This window comes from Echiichthys vipera (genome assembly GCF_963691815.1).
Source record: "Echiichthys vipera genome assembly, chromosome: 12".
NCBI lineage: Eukaryota > Metazoa > Chordata > Actinopteri > Perciformes > Trachinidae > Echiichthys > Echiichthys vipera.
This window is the reverse complement of record NC_139837.1, coordinates 12,045,722-12,067,045: the sequence shown is the minus strand read 5'-3', so window position 1 is coordinate 12,067,045 and position 21,324 is coordinate 12,045,722. Positions and strand designations below refer to the sequence as shown.

Sequence of the window (21,324 nt, the reverse complement as noted above, 5' to 3'; positions counted from 1 at the left end):
TTGTACTAAGTAACAAGGAAATACAGCTTCAATGTCCTTATTTCTGCCTAAGAGTGTCCGTCGCAGACCTAAACACTTCTTTTTTTCACATCCGTCCCATGTGACCATGAATGGTGTAGTGTTGAGACGGACCTGTGATGTTATGGTTGCCACGGTGACAGCTGTGTATGTGTGCAGTTGGGGGTATGTGAAGGAGTCCGGTGTTATTGAGATATGCTGCTGTCAGCAGAAGCAGGTATGCAAGCATAAATCGATGTTGGATACAACATCAGGGGATGTGCGTGCTTGCGCGTGTGTGTGTGTGCGCGCGTGTGTGTGCCTGCGTGCGTGTGTGTGGACATGTTGAAACTCTCGTGCTCACAAGAGTGCCACCCCCATCTCCTTCAAAGGACAGGCAAGGTGAAATACATGGCTTTTCTCTATATAATTTAACGTTGTTTTTACTTTTTCTGTACAGCACATTGGTCAACTGTGTGTTGTTTTCCAAGTGCTTTATAAATAAAATTGGATTAGATGGTGGTGAGGTGCAGTGTGTGTTTTATGTCCACTTAATGCACACTTGAAGTCATAATGATGATTGGCACCTTTGACACAGATGTAATGTTTATTTCTATGAATGAAAGAATGTCATCTATTACTGTGTGTTTTCAAAGTGGATGTGTTGGTATGTAGGTCTCTTTTAGTCTTGTCCTATGGTTGGTGTCATAGCAATTAGATGGAAGTGTAAAATCATACAGTATGTTGACTGTTCTGGTGTGCAATCCTTTTCCTCACTTACTGAGCTAACTATTGAGAATGAAAATAACTGTCATGGACAAATTAGGGATGACTCAGTGTGATTTTTCTCTCTCCCTTCTACAGATGACAGATTTGTCTGCTAAACACAATTCTGAGGGAACTTCAAGGTCTTAAAGTGACAGTGATGCGCAGACTGCCCAGAGGAAATAGTGTTTCCCCAAGAACCTAAAGGACTTGACAACACTACCACACAAATGTGGACCTCCCAAAACTTTGTCATCAAATAATCTGAAAAACAAAACAAACACTACAGATATATCACAAACAATTTTGTAGCCATGTCTGACCATAAAGACATGACACATCGCCACCTGCGGCACAAGCTACAGAGTCTCAGTCGAAGACTTGATGAACTGGAAGAAGCAACCAACAAGCTGCAGAAGTCTGAAGATGAGCTACTTGACCTGCAGGTCAGTATTAGTTGATTTCAGAGTATGTGTGTGTGTGTGTGTGCGCGTGTGTGTGTGCATGTGTTTGTGTGCATGTGTGTGTGTCAGAAGTAATGAGTGGAAAGAGGTGGAAAAGTAATACACTACATGAGGAGATCAATGAATGGTTGAACTCTCTCCCCTACAGGACAAAGTCATCCAGGGTGAAGGCAGCAACTCATCCTTGCTTGGAGATGTGGAAGACCTTAGGAAACGTCTCCTAAAGATCCAGGGTAAGGATGAGGAGGTACGCAAAGCTGAGGATCTTTGCCGCACAGTCAGAGAGAAACTGGAAGAGGAGGAAAGCCTGACACAGGAGTTAAAGGCAGAGATTGAGCGTCTACAAAGGAGGATGGCCGAATTGGAGAAACTGGAAGAAGCTTTTGGGAAAAGCAAGTCTGACTGCAGCCAGCTCTGCCTAAGCCTCAACGAGGAGAAGAACTTGACCAAGAAGCTCTCGTCTGAGTTGGAGGCCCTCAAAGCACGCTTGAAGGAGGTGGAGGGCTCTGAGACAAAGCTGGACAGAGCAGAGCAGGCTTTGGCTATGGAGCTTGAGAAACTCAAAGGATTTACCCAGAACTTTATGAGTGAACGCAAGAGACTAATAGAGAAGCAGAGGGAGGATGAGAAGATCATTCTAAAGCTAACGGAAAAATTGGAACACCAAAAGAACCGCCTTGGCATGTCGGCAGACCCTGGTCGAGGCGATTTCATGAGGTCACGAATTGAGGATGAGCTCTCATCTACCGGGCTCCTCACGAGTAAACTGGCTGGACGCAAGAAGAGCCTTGAGTACTTGAAGTTGGCTGATGACAACATCGGCCTTGTGAACAAATCTGAGAACGAGAAGAACAGCGGCCTTGAGGGCTCACAGGAGGACAACAAAGTAAAAGAGCTGACACAGGAAGTAGAGAGGCTGAAGAACCGCCTTAAACAGCTTGAGATAGTGGAGGATGATCTAAAAAGCTCTGAGTCCAAAAATGGCGAACTTCATGAGAAATTTCAGGTGGAACAAAATCGGGCTCGCCAACTGAGCGAGCAGGTGGAACACCTCAGGACACAGCTGTGCGGAAAGGGTGGTATAGGAAGAAATGGAACCAGTAACGTGGATAAACACGGCAATGGAAGCACTAACATCTGCCCCAACAGCCCCGCCAAGGTCCTGGAGAATGGCAAAGCTGAGAACGAAGAGATTATTGTGAAGGGAGGTTTTAGACAGGAGAAGCCCAAACATAGGAGCGCTGCTACTGTCTCAGAGCCTAGCTCTCCCAAACACAGAAACAGGGAGCTCTCCCCTCAGCATAAGAGAGAGACCAAGCTGAGGAGCAAAGATCCCAGCCACTCAGAGGACAGCTCTCCTAAGTCTGGAAGAAGAGCCCTCAGTCCTGCTCACAAGATTAGAAGGACACCCAAAACCCCAACTACTGGGATTTCATCTGATAATGGAATAAGAGATGCGGGTCGAGGCACTGAGGAAAAGACCAGAGGAGCCGCTCCCTGCTCTGTAAACACATCCTCTAGTGATATTAAGAAAGCGCCTGTTCTTAGTCGCTACCCTCCAGCAGCTAATGACCAGAAGCCACTGAGAACTCACAAACAGACGGACGGGGAGAATAAAAAGAGCAGAGTAGAAACGTTTTCAAAATTGTACGTAGGTAGTGATAGCGAATCGAACAACTCTGATGTAGTGCCTGACACTTCCAGTAACATCAACAGCATCTCTGTTTTAGAAAAGGACACAGCATCTGCCTCAGATCAGGAATCAACAGACCAGGGTCAGGAATCTGTCTCTGTGGCTTCCACCCTGTCCAAAACCAATGGATCCTTCACAGCCTACAGGTCCCGCGTCACTCCACTGTTGCCCACTGACCAGGGATCGGAGGGTCACTCATCTGCCTCTGAAACAGAATCTACTGGTTCAAGGCCCTCTGAACCAGAACCTGTGCCTGAGACGACTACTACAACTGTAAGCAGTAGACCTGCAACCTCCAAATATCCTAGATACTCACATGTCCAGGACTCTCATTCAGAGGGCTCTTCTTCCAGGAGCTCGTTTGATGAGGAGCTCCACAACAGAACACTGTCAGCAGAGGTGGGCCACCAGGGGCCCACGCATACTGCATCAGGGATTGAGATCCAGAGAGTGTGCAGCCCACGGGAGGCGCTAAGATCAAAAGCTGTCATCAAGCCTGCGATCGTCGAGATTGACAGAAAGGAAGTAATGATTTCAGACCCTTTATCTACAAATGGCAAGCCCAAAATCTCTACTAAACCCATGGTGACCTCTACTAGTAAAATGACCAGTAGTATAACCATCTATCCTAATGACCCAAGCTCGTCCAGGACCAGCAGTCGCAGCAGCAGTGTGTCCAGTGAACCCGTGCCAATTAAAGAACGCCACACTTCCACCAGTAACATCCTCATAGGTGTGTACAACATAATGTTTATATAAAGGATGGTAGTGGTGTTTTTAATGGTGCAGGCGCTATGATAAAATGCTAATGTCAGCAAGCTAACATGCAGGTATAATGTTTACCATGTTCACCATCTTAGTTTAGCATGTCAGTTTTGAAGGTATAATAATTATGTAAGATACCAGAAAAAGACTGCTATTGCTATCCACTTATATGACTAAATGTGATATTTAAGGACAATGTCAGTCTTTCTGTCGGATTGTTGTATATTTCATTTTGAATTAAAAATTGCTTTTACTCACTGCCAGGCCCCAGCAGTGAGCACCATGGCAGTATCTCCGTCCCGTATGAGATCTCCATTCCCAAGAGCGAGATCACCAAGCGGTCATGCCTGGACCAGGACTGTGGGCTGGATGACGGCAGTGATTCCTCATCAAGGTCCAAATTCCACAACACCTCCAGAATGGAGACCACCACCAGCCACCTGTGCTGCCAACGCAGCAATTACAGCCTCCAGTCCCCCGACGCCACCTCTGCAGACTTTAACGACACAGAGTCAGGCTTCGAAAGCAGCAGCAGCAGTAGCACCACGATGGTCACCAGCTGGAGACACCAAAGACAAAGCCAGCACTCCCAAGAAGACAGTTTACCAGACATGAAGAATGTAACTATGAGAAGCCCTTGGAAGAATCGGAGCGCGGCATCAGTGGAGGACACAGGCCGGGGAAGAGGGGGTGCAAGGACTGATGGCGGGTCAGAGGATGAATCAGAAAGCGTGACAACATGGAGGGCTTACCGTGCAACCACCTTCGATACAGAAGAAATGATAAACAGTGGAACAGGAGCTGGTGGGAATGCTGAGGCACAGAAAGGAGCCAAGCCGTCCCCTGCAGAGGTGAGCTAATGAATAAATGTATGAGACAAGTATATTCTTTACACAAAGGTAATTAATTGGAGGATAGAAGTGAAATACTTTATAGCTGCATAATATGGGTTTTTGTGTTGCTCCCTGTCTCAGGTGTATATGCGGAGGATCAACAGTGTGGTTACTAACCCCAGAGAAGTCGAGGAACCAGTGCTTCGCCGAGGCAAAAGCTCACAGTCTCCCACCATGGAAGCTAGAGGCCTGGGAAGGACTTTACCCCACGCACCTGTTACCTCTCAGTCCTGGGGCCGATCCTACACGCAACAACCACTGGTAGGACAAACATTTTTCTGCTGCATGAGATGTGTTCTTTTGAAACAGTGCAGGTACAGTAGATTGAAAGTGTTCATTCATCAAATGGTGAGCGCAAAACAAGTGTCAAGGTTTGGCAAAAATGTGGCTGGTCATTTTTCAGTATTTAGTGTTTTGATAATATGGTAGGACAACTCACTTAATTTAACCAAATCACTTACAGTTTCATTCCTCCCTTGCTTCTGCTTTAAAATTCTCAAACATTTCTAGCATCATAGAAACATCTGCTTGTGCTATTACTGCATTATGGGGCTTTTAAAATACCCTGCATTGCTGTGCAGGTGGAGGGATTATCCGTACCACTCTGCAAATAGTTTTGTCTTGAAGATAAAAGTCCAGAAGGTACAACCGCAGGGCTGAGCTCCTGGTGTGTCCACTTTGCATGAGAGCTCAACTTGTATTTTTCCCTGACGCCAGGCTCTGCGACTTCAAGCTTAGCACAGCAGTTCTGTAGGCCCCGCTCCTGCTGCACCAGTAAGCACAAAGAGAAAAGGGTGGGCCAAAAGAAAAGAGGGAAGATGGAAATGAAAAAGACCTCAACAGGGGGAAAAGAAGGTTAGAAAAACCTCAAGGAGAAGAAAATAGCTTTTTTCTATTTAAATGTGCCACCACAGTCTCTGCCCCTGCCAGGCAGCATTGCTATTCTGCGCAACATCACTGGAAATAACCGTTGGAATACTCGCTCCAACTTGATACATGTATTGGACTAATGAGTGTTTGTTTATTGATCCGCATTCATGCTTTTATCCTCTGTCACTGGGCAAGAGCTTATATATGTGGTTTTAATTTGAAGTTATTATCTGCAATTATTTATCAGGAAATATTTTGGTTTTCTTTTCACATTCAGTATGGGAAAATCTTCACCACTGTATGCACAACTTCCCCAACACTTGGACTTATTGTGGAGCTACATTACAAACGAGTCATTTCTGTGCAAAGAGGGAGATTTGGCTCACTCTGATTTAATGTTTGTGTGCCTATGCATTAACATGTAAGATTGCGTGCATAGCTACATTTTTAATTAATGGAGTGTGAAAGTTTATACAAGTCATCAGAAAGATTAGGTGAAAACTACTAATGGGCTATAATATTAGCTTACTTGTCTATCGGTATATAATATATTGTCAAATGGCTATAGTACTGCTTACAGAGTGGGCTCCATGGCTACAATAACATGTCAGTCTGTCAGTTTGACAAACTATGCTGGACTAGAAGCATTTAGGTTAAATCTCTGCGTTTTTCCCTATAAATATACTGGACGTTGCCAAGGAGACGGACACATACATGCAAAGTGTCTGCTTTCTCATCCATTCCCTCTGCTCACATTGGTGATCTAGACAAATAAAGTTATTTGGAGTTAAACTGTCATCTCTCATCTCCAGCCAGATGATCCGTTGCATAAAAACACAACAACTGCCTTTAGAGCTACAGGGTCCTCCCTGATATTAGTCTCAATGGGCACAATCAAACACTGTCTAAGGGCGCGCTCACACTATCCTCCCGGACCGAGACCCGGACTTTAGGGTACTTGTCCCCCCTCCCTCTCCCCCCCGTGCCCCAGCCCCGTTTGTACTCACACTACCAGGGCCTCGGCCAATGCTTCTTGCTGTCCATACGCCATCACGCCGTAACACGTCACACGCATTGATCGCGTGTGTGGCTTTGTTTACAAATCTTTCCATAGACCTCAGAGTTTTTGTGCGTCTTGTCGACTGTTTTTGAATATTTTCATCCGACCAAATCTGCAGTAAACACTCCACCTCCGCATCACACCAACGTGAGCCTTTCACCGCCATTGTTGTTGTTGTTAAATGTCCGCGCATGGTCCGTCCTTCTATTTACATGTCCGAACAGGCGGACATAACGCTACTGCCGTAGGGCTCGTGCGCGTGCGCGTGCACGTGCGCACGCTCGTGCTCGTACATGTGCAAACGGCTCCGCTAAAGCCCACCTCTTTCAAGCGGGCCGTGGCGGCCCAGCTGGCCCCAGTTGAGCGCGGAGCGGGTGCGCTCACACTACTTAAAGGTACTAGGCTTTAGCTGAAAAACCGGTTTTGGCCGCGGCCAAAAGGACAGTGTGAGCACGCTGTTACACTGAGCCTTGACACTCAACGCACCCACCCCCACCCACCCACTTCCCCATTCAGCACTGATATGGACTGATAGAAGGAGCATTAGTGGACAGTCTCCTTTCAGGGTCAGTGCCCACATGAGTTCTACTACATGGTCTTGACCCCATCTCTGCATTTTCAAGACAGTGGCCTCTTATTATTTTCGCACTTCAGTTCATAAGTCTCCCGCTCTCCTCTTTTTGACCCCGTTCAACATCACTCACACTTGATAGCGCTGGTTATGCTCAAGTCCCTGCTCTGTCTCTGATGGTGGTAAATCACAAGTGACCTGATGAACTGTCTTTCTTGCTGTCACTCCTTCAGTTTTTTTTGGTCAGTTATGCACTTCATTTTGGGGAATTTCTCAAACCCACTTAGTTGACTTTGCGGTACGGTAGAACTTTGTTCATCCCAATATTTAATGCACAATCGGGTCACTCTATTTGGATAGCAATTATGAACAAAAATTGCTAGTGCAAAAAAAACAAACTTCAATTCATAATTGGGCTTTGAAGCATGTCTTGGAGCCGAGCCGATCATCTTTTGGTTTGGATTTTTAGAACATTTCAGTGGTCTGAGCGGGATCCATTCCCAAGAGGTTTGGATAAATACAGCTGTAGTTAGGACAGTGGGAGGTTGGGATTAGTTTGTGATTGCAGTGTCAAATGTTGATAGAGGAGGCTTGTGTTATTACATGTCTGTAGAAGGAGGCACATGGGTTGATGAAAGAGAAATGAAGCTAGTCATTAACTGACGTCCCATTGATCTTTCTATCAGTACTTCTTTTGTCAAAGCTTGATCCATTAAAGTTAGTTTTGTTTCAGACAGCAGCTCATACATAAAAATGTGTATCTTTGCGAGAAAATTTAAATATATCTACTGTCTACATGATTTACATTTCTTTTTGTGATCATTCACATCAAAGGCTTTCCAGTGATGAGAGTAAAGCAGACTGAAGATCAGCAATCAATACATAGTCATTAAGGAGGAGACGAGACTCCAATTCCTTTTAAGCGCCCTGGGCAAACTGATAGCTTATTGATTAGTCTTCTTTTTTTGGCCTCATGTATAAATAAACTCAATGTAATTTATTCAAACCTCTATGGGGCAGAAAAGGACATCTTTTCAGCGAGTGAAAGGCCATCATAATCATGGTCCGAATCAATGGCTGAATGACAGAAAGTTGTCCGCACTGGATGAGTTGTGGATTTATCCCCCACTGTAGGCCCCTGGCCCAATTTGGCATTGTGTAATCCCATAGCAAATATTCTCTAGTTTAAATACTGATCAAATACCTGCAAAACATATTCCCTTCAGTCTCAGCTACACAATGTTTTTAGTGATTATTATCAAATAGTAGCATGCTAACACGCTAAACTAAGATGGTGAACATGCTAAACATTATACCTGCTAAACATCAGCATGTTAGCATTGTCAGTGGGATCTTGTTAGCTTTAGCTGACAATAGTATTTGGTTCAAAGCACTGCTAGACTTGAGTACAGCCTCATAGCTTGAGACTTGTTAAGTAATAGACATGATGAGCAGGAGTGGTAGAAGGGAAAGCAGATACAGAAGTTGGTCAAAAACACACTTTCAATTGCGATGTGTTAAACAGGTCAGTGTTAAAATTGGGAGTCCTTGCTTTCTGTAGCAGTCACTCCACACCTCAGAGAACAGAACAGTGCTGCAGTAATTCCTCCCCGCTGTAGCAGTAGTAAACCTCAGCCTGTACATGAATGAACCGTGAACTTATGTTTGGCTGAGGACAGTGGGGCCGATATGGCCGATGAGCAAGATACCAAAACATCCTTTGTTGAGTCAAAAACCAGTGGCAGAAAGGTAAAGTGTGGGATCAGAGCTGCTCTACTATTGCCCATTCGCCTGATGTGACCGCAATGAAAAAGCCCTCTGGAATAACAGCCTGTGCGGCAGTTCAATTTGGACTGTGTGATGTGTTTCAAAGTAGAGCGTCAGACACAAATACCCCATGAACAGCAATAAAAGAAAGGCTTTTCTAAATCATAACCAAGAACCAGTAACCTGACTCATCACATGGTTTGTTACACAGAACCATCAGAGAAGCCAGCATTAGAAACCGACCTTTCAAACATACCTGGCAATTGATTGGATAAACGATTTGTCAAACTCTTGTTGAAAGAGAGCAAACATCTTTTCCATCGAAAAAAGCCTTCAGTACCGTTCTCTTCTCTCAGTGAAGAAAATCTCTCCAGTTCTGATAAAGTTGACGCTTACTTCTCTAAGCTAACCTCTTTAAGAGGCGCCATTGTTGTTTTGAACGAGCAAGTCGCCTCTTGTTTCTTCGTAACCCCTCGTGCCCCTCGACTGCCGGTAGCTCCTCACAAGATGCTGATTGGCCGGTTCAGTTTCAACTGAACACAAATGCATTACTTGGAGCCTGTCAAGATGGATTTTCGTGTGAATGAATTCTGTTAGCGCGAGAATTCAGCTGCTGTGCAAGGTAAAACGGCATCATCAACTAGGAAAATCAATCACTAATTTGACCTTCTCTGCAACATTTCACCTGGAGTGTTTTCTTTCTGGGGAGGTGATTTTAAGAGTTTGGGTTGGCAAGCTAACGCCATTCCTTTTAAAACTGGGCAAGAGACCAAGGGCAGACAGATTTAGAGGAGGGATATAATTTCTTCTGCAGACAATCGGACACGCTCCTGTGCTGGCCTTCATTCGGTATTTGAAAGTTGAGTGTTCTCACAGTTTGTTTGGTTTTCGCAGTGAGCTCTTGGAAACGGTATTGATAAGTCTTCCTCCTTTTCTTTGTGTCTACACATAAAACCTAAAACATACTAAACCTGTATCGCCTAGCTTAGCTTTGCTTAGCATAAAGACTGGCCAAGAAATGGAGAAGCCCCAACTTCTCGTTTTTACACTTTGTTTGTTGTACAGAATAAACAAAGCTCATACAACATGTTTATTAGGGAGCTTTAGAACCGCTGGTAGGCAGATTTCATTGTCTTTCGAAAGAGTCAGCTTAGCTGTTTACCTGTTTCCATTTGTTTATGCTAAGTTAAGCTAACTGGCTGCTGTCTCTAACTACATACTCCACAAACTTTACAGTTATGAAAATGTGTAGATCTTATCTAATTCCCAGCAAGAAAATGTGTGTCTTTCCCAAAATGACAAACTATTCCTAAATAGATTAAATATCATAGTACATGACTATCCCATTCATTTGACATGTAAAGGTTTGTACAAGATATGTACCTAACAGCGCTGCTGTTCTAAGTCCCACCTATTCTGTTTTTTATTTTGTCTAATCATCATGCTGTGCTTCCAGACAATGATTTAGTGTTTCTGATTATAACAGCCTATAAAAGTGGGTTTTCCAAGCTGAAGGCATTCTGGTGTGCACTGGAGCAGGTCTGTGATGACAGCAGCACTTGCTGTTCCAGTAGATTTTCTCTGCTGTGGCACATCAACTTACCTAACAGCATTTATAACAGGCTGACGTTGCTCTTGCTCAAATATTTTCTTAAATTAACTTTCAGCCACACACTTTCAGAAAAAGCTCTCCATTGGCACACACACAGAAGTTACTAATTTTCCTTCGATTGAAGCCACACATATTTCAAAAGCTGTTTAGTTCTGTGGAGTGTGTCATTTGCCTCTTTTCTTTTAACTTTAAGTAAATACCTGCCAAATCTTTATTATCACGTGTATTTTTATTAACCTTTGTTATTTTAAGTCTGATGCTATGTTGAAAAATGCACAATCCTCCTGTTGAGTGTAGGAGGAACACTGGAAGTGCTTTACATGGCAACCTTGTGAAAGCCCCCGGTCCTGCAGCAGTGGCTTACCATAGAAGGAGAATATGCCACTCAGCCATTTCCTCCCCTCAGTGACTGGAGCAGGAAGTGACCAAACTGAACACGCCTACTTGGCAGAGTTCGCTGGTGACTGATTTCCTGTCTGTTACCCCTGGAAACCAAGAAAGGCAGTCCAGCAGGGCTCCATTAGAGCCAATTAGCGAGAATGCATTCTAAAACGGCATCAGAAGCCAGCTCCAACCCACCAAATGTCACTAATTATGGTGCTTTTTTAAAGCTGAAATTACAGGAGTGGGGTGCTGTTTCTGTGTTTTAGGAACTGCATCGTCATCTAACTCTCGCTTTCAGGGTTACTGAGGTTATGAGAGGGGATGTGCCGCTGTAGCCACCACAGACTAGTAACGTGGGGTTTGTTTTCTAGTCAGCCCAACAAATTATAAATCTCTCAGCTTGGGGTATGTTTGGGGTTTTTGGTTGGGGATTTTTCCTCTGGCACAAGTCCACATGTCTTTCCTTGTCACACACCAGTTAACATAAGCAGCATATATTTAATGCCCACATAACACAAAAGTCCCCAAACCGTCCAAACAAGATGCACAGAGAGCCTATACACAACTCCAGAATACGGGATTCAATGAACTGACCTCTGTTGTAATGTCTGGGTTTCTGACCATGACAATTCCCACAAGAATTTTCTTTATCAAATTTTACCTTTTTAACCTTTATAGGCTGCTGAGAGCGTAGAGCCCAGTCCAAACCCGAGCCACAGCCCGGCCTCCTGGAGGCGGCAGCTACCCAGCACCGACCCTCACCACCTGGGGAGGTCTTATGATCGGGCGTCCAAGACAGCAGGGGCCTCCTCCAGAGGGGATCTGTGGTCCAGCCGGGGTCAAGGTTCAGGAGCCAGAGGCGAAGGGAAGAGTGGAGTGGGGAGCAGACCGTGGAGCAATCGTCCCGTCGAGCATCATTAGACCAGCTGGGTCTGCGCAGGACTTCTACAGCTGGAGGACAGGTAGGACCTTTTTCTATTCTTTTGACTCCTGAAACTCATCAGTGTCCACCCTGCCGAGGCATCCCTGAGCAAGGCAATTCAGAGTGAGCTGTAAAACTAAACCTGCAAGCAAGCATGAGACATACTATATATACTGTATACAGTAGTTCATAATTACAAAAATGTTCCTGATTCCTCAGCAGTTTCCGGGGAAGAACTATGTACTTTCGCACTAATTAGGAGACATTTTGAGAGTACTTTTTATTCTTCATACATGTTGACTTGTATACTAACAAATTTCACATTTCTACATGTCCAGCTGATCTGCTGTGCACTGAATAAAATACTCTCAAGTTTTTCTGCAAATTAATTTTTACTGGAAGTGTACCAATTGAACACTGTCTGTATTTTCCCCAAAATTAGTACTAAATTACGTTGTTCTTTCTGGAACACATTCAAGGTAATTATTTGGAAATTATTTGGAAATGACAGACCTATCATGTGTCTAAAGAAGATGAATAGTTGTGTTGAAATATAAAAGACTAAGTAGGATTTTTCTCTTCATTTTTTTTAACAGCGCTCCATTAAGCTCTCAATGGCACAAGGAGGGCCAAACATCAGTCTCCCATCAACTAATGGCTTCCATCATCCCCAAAGGTCAACATCTACAGCTTTTATAGCCAGCAAAAGAAAAGAAAAAAAGCAGTCGCAGCCATATAGAACAACAAACCACAAGCCTGACATTCTTACTCTGACCCTGAGTATACCCTGAGACGTGAACAGCTCTTCCTATCCGGAACTTTCTCTGTCCCAAAAGAGGCATAAATGGGAAGACAGTGCCAGTGTTTTTGGAGGTCGCCTCACCAGCCCATGTATCCTCTTCTGCTTCTCATGTTGGATGTATTATAGTGTAATCCTGAAACTTGACAAAGGAGAGGCTGGCATGCTGGGGACGGCTGGGGATTTTTTCCTGTGTGCCAGTGAGGGTTTAAAGAGAGTCAGGGGAAGAAGGACTCAAGCGTTGAGAATTTCCTTTCTCAGAGGACAAATACAGTGAACCTCAATGGAGCTAGTTGTAAATCGCTTCTACATCAGAATTTCAAACGCCATCACTGAAAAAAAAAACTTTTCAAATAACAGCAGTACAATGTTAAAAGATGCATCTTCATCTCACAGGACTGGATCTTCATGCAGAATTCTTCACAAACTAAAGGATCATTACCTTTTACTGTGACCAAAAACAGGAAGCGAACCCGTCTTTGCTGACTCGTACCGTAATATTTACTTTTTCTTAGATATTTGCTTTGACAGCCGTACCCGCTTCAGATTTTCTCACACATAAATACACAAAACCACACAAACCGGTGCACATTTTTTAACTTTTGGTTTATTTTCAACCCATGTCGCCACTTTCAGGCATGCAGTCTCAATCTGTATTTGATATGGGGGTCCGGTTTAGCGAACATTTGCATGTTTCTAAGTAATAAATGAAGAGCACTTGAAAGATTGTGACTCAGCATGCACTATTCTTAAAGGATTGCTGGTTGGCTGCATTTATGGAACACACACACCCACACACACACACACACCGAGACCTTATTTATGCTTTTTGCCATTTTCACCAGTTATTTTGATTATTTGTAATTCGCTTCCTGTTCTGCATTATCCTTTTCCCTCTCTGCTCAACCATCTCAAGACAAAAAAATCGTAGTTTGCACGCAATGAAATGCAATGCACATGTAGAAAGAAAAAGAGTTATTGGGAGGGGAATTCTGTTTATAATCTCAAACCATGCTACGATTCCCATGGTGCTTTGTTGTACAGCTGTTGCAATTGTCCCCATTCATGTATTTTGAGAGCCATAGCGAAATGGAGTTTCTGTTTTTTTTGTTGTTTTTTTTAACATTGGACTTTGGATTACCAGCACACCTGACCTGGCAAGGCGGACATTTTTTGAGTGCTGCTGTATATATATACTTTGTATATGCCAGTCAATCATAGGAAGACACAAGACTCCTAACCACAAGGAACTGACAGTTCAGCGTGTATGTGACCGGGTTCGCCGTGCGAATCGTCCCAGCTTATCTCCATTTCTTATTTCTATAGCGGTGTATTATTTAGTTACATGATAAAATATCAACTTGTGACATACAAACCAATTTGCATAGTAGTGGCCAGTATTTAAAATAGGTTTTCATTGAGATACACGGCGCGTTCTCTTACAGAAACACTGTCAAACCTTTAACAGGCTCTTGCTGGACTTTAGGTCTGACCCATAACATGTTTTGTAGTACGACAGGCGATGTAAACTTTGTGTTTGAATGTCACTATTGAATGCAGCTTAGAATGATCAGTTGCTTGATGGCTTGATGCTCAAATCCAACACACAATTCTTTTGTGTATCTGACAAGATCATATAATCGCACCTGTGACGACTCGGAACACATGCAATCTGTTGGAAAACTTTGGATCTTGTTCCTCTGCTGTTATGGAGTTCACCGCTTTGTTGAGTCAGACCCTGCTGAGGATGGCCTGTTTCAGTGCATTTCTCAGTTCTCCTGTAGTCTCCTACTCCCCATCTAGCTGTTATATTTATTCATACATGTACAGGTTCTTATATTGTGAAGAGGTCTGCTCGGTGGCAGCAGCCCAGTCAGTCGCCGCTTTGTTGCTTTATGCAAGCAGGAGTTTATATGCATCAATAAACTATCCCCCCATGCAATGTTGTTAACTATGTCAGTAATCATGCTGTACGTACACATCACTCCAAACTCAAATGTCTGTTTACTCTTAGAATGCACATTTTCACTAATGTCCATTACTTTAACTTGTATCTAGAATTATCGACAGTACGTTCATCTGTGCCTTGAGATACAGTAAGAGAGGTGGAGTGTCCCAAAAAACTTCACCATGATCTTGCTGTGCATATAAATGACATGCAATACTGATTGTGAGGTTCAGTTTTTTTTCCCTTGAGAGGATCGTCGTATATAGAACATCGTAAAAGTATTTTGGTTTAAGTGTAAAAAAGAGATTCTCCGAGGGAACTCCTCCCTGAGGGATGTCAAAGCAAGGTTCCCTGAGAAAAAGCTGTTTTTTTTTTTTTTTCTAACCCAACTTCAAAGTCCCCTTATAAAGAATATAGACCGCACCGCCTCCAAAAAGCTATGTCCTTTTGGATTTGTCTGTCAGAGTCGCAGGGTGCAAGGCAGCCTCAGAAAGGATTGCCATGTGGCCTCTTCATGGCCACTGCTGGCTTTATGGTAGAGCAAAAAACAGACCAGACATACTGTACAGAGCTCTTAGTGCACGTGCCAAGACTTGATGATCATATAGTTTTTCTGTGCTTTCTCTGTTAGTGTTTCAACAACCACATTTACCAAGAGGGAATGCCATCTTTTCCCCAATCTCTCATCTTCTCGACCGATTCCAATTTTCCTTTTAGTATTTTAGAGAAGTCCCCCGCCCCCATCTCTTCTGCCTTCTTCCTTGAATTTTTACTTCCTAAAGGGAAAGCCTCGTCCTAAACAGCGTTGATATGTGTTGTTGGTTTTACTGAAGGGCCAGAAGCCTGTCACCAGATTGTGATGGGCAGCTCCCTGGGTAGCTGAAAGGTCAGAGGTCAGGGCTGTGTCTAATCCTGCCTCTGCGTCTCGACTCAGGGCTTCTAAATACAGAGAGAGGGGGAGACCGACAGCTTAGCAGCGATGTCAGCTTTAGGAATAAATAAAACAGACGAAGGTATCGGATGTCCAGCTCTGCCTGCGCTAGTGCTGCCAGAGATACACGTGTTGCGGTTGTCCATCGGTGTGTGTGTGTGTGTGTGTTGTTATTAATATGTCAGTGAGGGCTTTCGTTTTAAAGCTGGACATGTGTGTGAAGCGGTGTGTTGTAAGCTGCTGCATATCCCCCCTGAGTAAGAAGGAGCTGACTGACAAATGTGCACGTGTGTGTTTGTCATCGCCGCAGGTCAAGATTACTGTATATAGCAACGCGGTGATGCAAGGGCTAACACAAATGCCCTCCTCAACCTTCATCCTGCCTTACTTCCCCTACGTGTCACCTGTTTCCCTCCGCCCGATAAATAATAGTCTACCATGCAGACAATCCTCCAGTTTCACCCGTCCTCACTTTATACTGTGCAGCCTCTTTCCTTCACTCTTCAACCTTTCTTACCTTCTGCTCTTAAACCTCTCGCTCTCCCTCGTCACCCTACAGAGAGCACTTGAGTCTGGGGTCCCAGGAAGAGCCCAGTTGTTGGAAAACTGTAGGTTTTATGGCACGTTGGAGGGTTTCCCTCCTGGAGACCGGCTTCAAAGAAAGCAGGGTTTTTTTCAAGGGCAAAGTTGAAACTCCATCCTCCGTCATGCATGAAGCCCCTCTTCCTTAAAAGGCCCAAAAGTACAGTAACACCCAACTGTACATCCACTCCGTTGACTGAAACCTCCCTGGACTCTGTGTGCCGGGATGAAGACCACTCTTAAGCTTCTACCTATAAGGGTTTTGAGCGCCTAGGCACATGTTGCAGTTCTTATTCGTTTCTTCCAGTGGCGAGAGCCTGTACAGTGTTGACACGGTGGAATGTACTGACTAGTCATACGGGACTCAAGTGAGGACTTTACAGGTTTCAAGATTTCTATGGCCATAAAGAAACAGCTGGGGGGCTGTTTTCAGAGGTTTTGTCGGTTTCTCTCCCCTGAATGAGCAGTTTTGCAGAACATTTATTGAATGAGAGATTTGGTATGATAGCGGCTGCCGAAGCAGAATATTTAGGACATGGCTGGCAATAATATGATGTGTTAAATACCTTCAAGGACAGTATGTGGATAAGCGGTGAAGAGGAAAGTGGCTGCTTCCGCTTTTACTGCTCAAATACCAACTAAGGAGTTAACAGAAATCCTCTGAAGGTCTGGTGGTGTATGTATAAACATCCGTTATTTACAAGTCATTGTTTTTTCCCCTTTTTATAAAGTAGACTAGAATGTACTTAGTGGAGATTGGAGTGGCAGGGCAGAAATGGCTCTCAGGCAGCGAGCAGGCCCTTGTTCTCAAAGGCCTCCATTGTGAAGCCAGGGTCATGGTGTCATTGGGTGGCGTAGGCTGTAATCTGCACTTAACCAGCACTTAACTTTAAGACCTCAAACGACTAATGCCCCCTTATTCCCTTTTGTCAAAAAGTTTCCTCTTTCTTATCCCAGAATTGTATTTGAATTCTGTTTCAGTAGCTGTTTGCTGAATGTACCACAGTCAGATGTGTTATATGTGTTTTGCACCAGCCAAATTAGAGTATTTAAGAATCATCTAACCAGTTTAAAGAGACGATTGGAGGGCACTCAGTGAATAAAACTTTTTCTTTTTTGAGATATGGCACCCTGCTGTGCCTGCATCTCAGCCTTCTGACATTGTGCCAAAATCATTCCACAGTATTTCCAGTTTACAGTACGAGACAGTGCCAGTGCTTCCCCAGATGGTCACCCTGTCTCTTAAGATACTGAAATTAAGGGGAAATATTCAATTTGAGGTTTGTGTTTTTTCTCTCTGCTTATTTGTGTTTTTAATTTCTTTGTCAAACAAAAGATGTCTTATTTTGGAAGCTATATCGGATAGATTTTATTTAAGGAAACTCTTGTAATTTTGTAAAGTGGGCCTTATTATTGAAATATATTATATGGTATTTGTCCATCATGATTTTAAGAATATTTTTTTTTTTGCAAGATAATGTATCTTCCTCATTGTTATTACACTCCTGGAGAGTACTTCTTCCTGTATTTTTTTGTTTGTTATTTTAATGCAAGACATTTCTCACGGCCAGGAGACACACGGTGGCACAACACGGATCAGATAGAAGAGAGGAAGAGAAGCCAGGGTTGTGTCGTAGTCATTGAAGAATGAGAGCTATGTGCGGTTTTTTTTTGTTTTTTTTTGTTTTTATCAGAGCTGAGCAGGTTGGCAGCGCTGAGTGGTTCACCATGTGTCGTTTTGTTTTTATAATCGGGGACCATTCAGTGCTCCGGGCTTCTTCTCTTGCTCTGTTCTCCTTCGCTCATAAATTCAGGGTTCGTACATCTTCTGTGCTGTATGTTTGTAAGCGGTGCCAAAGAGAGAAGCGTGCAGGCCCCAGACAACATATAACTGGATCTAATCACTCTTACACACATACATGCACAGAAACAAGAATTTCAGGCCTGTACAATCAACAGTTTTTTCATACTATTGTGTTTGAGTTCATTTTGAGCGCAGAAGAAGGAGACTGACAGACAGAGGCGTCAAACACAAAACTGTATGTAATGAAATCAGATCAAAAGGGTTTTTATGATTTGTTCTATTGCTTCTCAGTGTGTCAGCAATGCCAGGTGGACTGTGTGGGAAGGCTTTTTTTTCTGTTTTAGACTTAATACATTGTGCATGTTTTAACCTTACTGTGGCTGGCGCACTCTGCATGTAGGTCTCTTGAAGCTGCCAACTGTACAGCAGACCATATGTATTCCAATAAAAATAAAAAACCAACCTGTTTGTAACACGTCTCCATGTTTGAACCTGTGTGTGTGTGTGTGTGTGTGTGTGTGTGTAAAACTCAACCATGTTTGTTAATCTCTTTAATGCTTTTTTGCTGAACACGCTCAGCAAATTTTGATTTCATAGCAGTACACCCTCTTTGTGTGTGTGTGTGTGTGTGTGTGTGTGTGACCGTCCAATCCCCTGGTTTGAGCTGAGAGAACAGCAGCTGACGGTACGCAAAATAAGCAGGCAGACAAATGAGGCAAATTTGGTCAGGTACAAAGAGGAAAACCACAAGCTGTTGTGGAATGCAAAGTCAGCACACACAACTTTCTCTTAAACAGCTACGCCTCACTTTGTGAAAGCCAGCACTTCTGCTCCTGCAAGTTGCTTTAAATCGTCTAATAATCTACTAAATCTAGTCTTGACTTTCCATGAACACGAAAACAACCAGCCTCTGATTGTCAAGTTGTTTCATTATACATAAGAAATTCTTGATGCATTTGAAGAGACATTTTCATTTTTACTATAAGATGCCTGGTTATTCCCAACATTTCCCAGAACAGTTAAGTAAAACGCCAAAGAACAAGCCTGAACATGTTGAATTCAGCTGCATGACATTCACCTGCAGGTGGAGAGAGTTCTAGAGAAGAAGATCAACATGTTCCGGTTGACAACAAGTGACTCCTGGTGCTCAGCTGCTTTGCATTCTGATCTATTGAGGACTACAACACTTGCTCTGGGATTTGAAAATTAGACTTACACTAAAAATCCAAATTATATTAAACTGTATATTACACAACTTTTATATATAAAGTTGTACTCCATAATAATTGAGATATCTTGCTTCTAGTGACCTCTTTGGCAGTAAGATGTAACTGCAGGTGAGACTGCTCTTTCAGAGCCCTCCATCTTTTCACGTTCAGTCACTTTTTTTAACTTTATAATACAATTAAAATTACACTTTATTATACATATTTTTTTACTTTTTGCTTATTTGTAAACCTTATTGAAACTCTCACTTCCCTATCCTCCCTTGCTCCCTTCAATGAACTGTATACAAACACTTCTGCCCTTACTACAAGCATGACTCAGCATTGAATGCAGCATAACCGTTAGTCACGTTAACATGGAGGCGTGTTTATATCTAGCGCGCGAATGTCGCCACAGACACCAATATATGGCAAAAAGGCAAGTAGAAGGGTCATATGACCAGTCACCATTGTTTTTACTCACTCCTTGATAGATAGTAACTTAAAAGACAATTGAATAGATTAAAATCTCGCATCCGGCCTGCTGCAGTTTCTGGTCTGTTCGTGGTTCTTTTACTGGGAGATCACCACCAAAGTGCAAGAAGAATTAATTTACACACTATTGAATCTACAAGTGTAGTTTCATATTTGTACATGGGCATTTACATGTCAAATTAGTAAAATAAAGTTACCTTAAAGGCAGTGAGAACATTTGGGCGACGCTCAGCCTGAGCAGCTCAGGTGGTGGTTTACATTAAAAATGGAAATGAAGAAGACTTTACTGTTTATTTTGGAGCTGTTAAAGCATGTCCTTTTATTTGAAGGACTGAAGTATGGTCCTGGATGTTTTGACAACATTGATGTTAATGTGAACAGCCAGCAGCCCCCAGTGTTTACGGCGAGGAGATGCGGGCGTCCGACTAGGGCCGGGGTAGCACACGGCTAATTCACTGGCGTTGGCGTCCATTTGGCGACTCTTGTCAACACGAAGATAAATGAGGCCGTTATAACGATAAATGTTTACAAAGATAAGAAGTTAGACTTTAGTTTAACACCATTAAATGAACTCATAAAATTACACCAACATTTTTATTTGTAGATTAAACAGAAGGTTTGATAGAATTTAGTCAAAAACTGTCCGACTGGTGACACAACTCCTTTACTGTTTTAACTTCAACTGTTGAATTCCTGATAAAAGACCTCTCTGACATTTTTGACATGTCACAGAAGAAAATGCATCAAAATGAATGAATTCCTGCCCACTGCTTCGGCCTCCGGGTACTTATATTGCGCATGCTTGAATAGGCACAAAGCCATCGTCAGTGTTATCAGTAACAGCTGTGCAATGACAGGTTCAAATGTATGCTGTGGAGGCTTATTTTCAATTACAAAAAAAAATCTTGCAGTCTCAAGGCTTCTTTCAGAGTAAGAAAGACAAGAAAATACTATGGGCGGTCAAGGATAGGACCTGGTTTGTTTGTTTGTGCTGTGTCATGAGTCAAAATGGTTGAGAGTCAGGGGTTAACACTGTCTCCTGCTTGTGTGGTGTAATCTGTCCCAAGTTCAGATGCAGGGAGGTGCTACCCCCTAACACAGTGGTGCCTGTTTAGACCCTGGTACTCCTGAGCCTCAGCGCTGATGCCTGACCTGAATTAGTGCTGTGAAGTCAACCGTGGACATGACTCAGTGGTACTCCAGGCGAGAAGAGGAGGAGGAGGAGGAGGACTCACTGCCTACAACAGGTGTCATAGAAGAGACATACAGGGATGCTGATTGTGAGAATACAACACATACAAAGGGTTATTGAGGTCAAGCATGCAGCTTTGAATACCTTTGAAAGTGAAGCCAGCTTGATCATTGTTATACAGAATTGTATATAACTAAGAAACTGATTCCCACCATGCTAGTGACTCTTTCAGGTTGTACTTTGGCACAAAGGTGCTTCGAGCTAAACGCCAAACATTTGCTCACAATGAGAACAGCGACATGCTGATCGTGTCTGAATGGACGTGTCGACCCTAGGTTTGCAAAAACTCTCTTGAGAATCGCTTCCCGACCTCCTATACTAACCCTAACCATCTGGCTAGACTTGGGTAAATCTTGGGTTACCATCTAGACACACCCAAAATGCTTATGTTATGCAGGTAAAATGTTGATCGTGCTCGCAATCATGGTTAAGCATGCTAATCAGCACGAAACACAAAAAGCAGCTGAGGATTATTGATCGTAAACAAAAGTATTGGACAAAGAAGAATTTTGAGCTGGTGATGGCATTCGAGAAACGGTCAGGGG

General features: G+C 43.3%; 1 protein-coding gene across 1 annotated transcript in view; it reads left to right on the top strand.

Annotated features, from left to right (window-relative positions):
- The window catches only part of luzp1 (leucine zipper protein 1), a 50,914-nt gene extending 32,664 nt beyond the window's left edge, over positions 1–18,250 (top strand). The window contains exons 3-8 of the mRNA XM_083923801.1: positions 862–1,208; positions 1,375–3,652; positions 3,949–4,535; positions 4,659–4,838; positions 11,520–11,803; positions 12,360–18,250. Coding sequence (XP_083779927.1) covers positions 1,077–1,208; positions 1,375–3,652; positions 3,949–4,535; positions 4,659–4,838; positions 11,520–11,762 — 3,420 coding nt within the window. The 5' untranslated portion in view covers positions 862–1,076 and the 3' untranslated portion in view covers positions 11,763–11,803; positions 12,360–18,250. The remainder of the gene's footprint in view (positions 1–861; positions 1,209–1,374; positions 3,653–3,948; positions 4,536–4,658; positions 4,839–11,519; positions 11,804–12,359) is intronic.
- Positions 18,251–21,324: the final 3,074 nt, after the last annotated feature.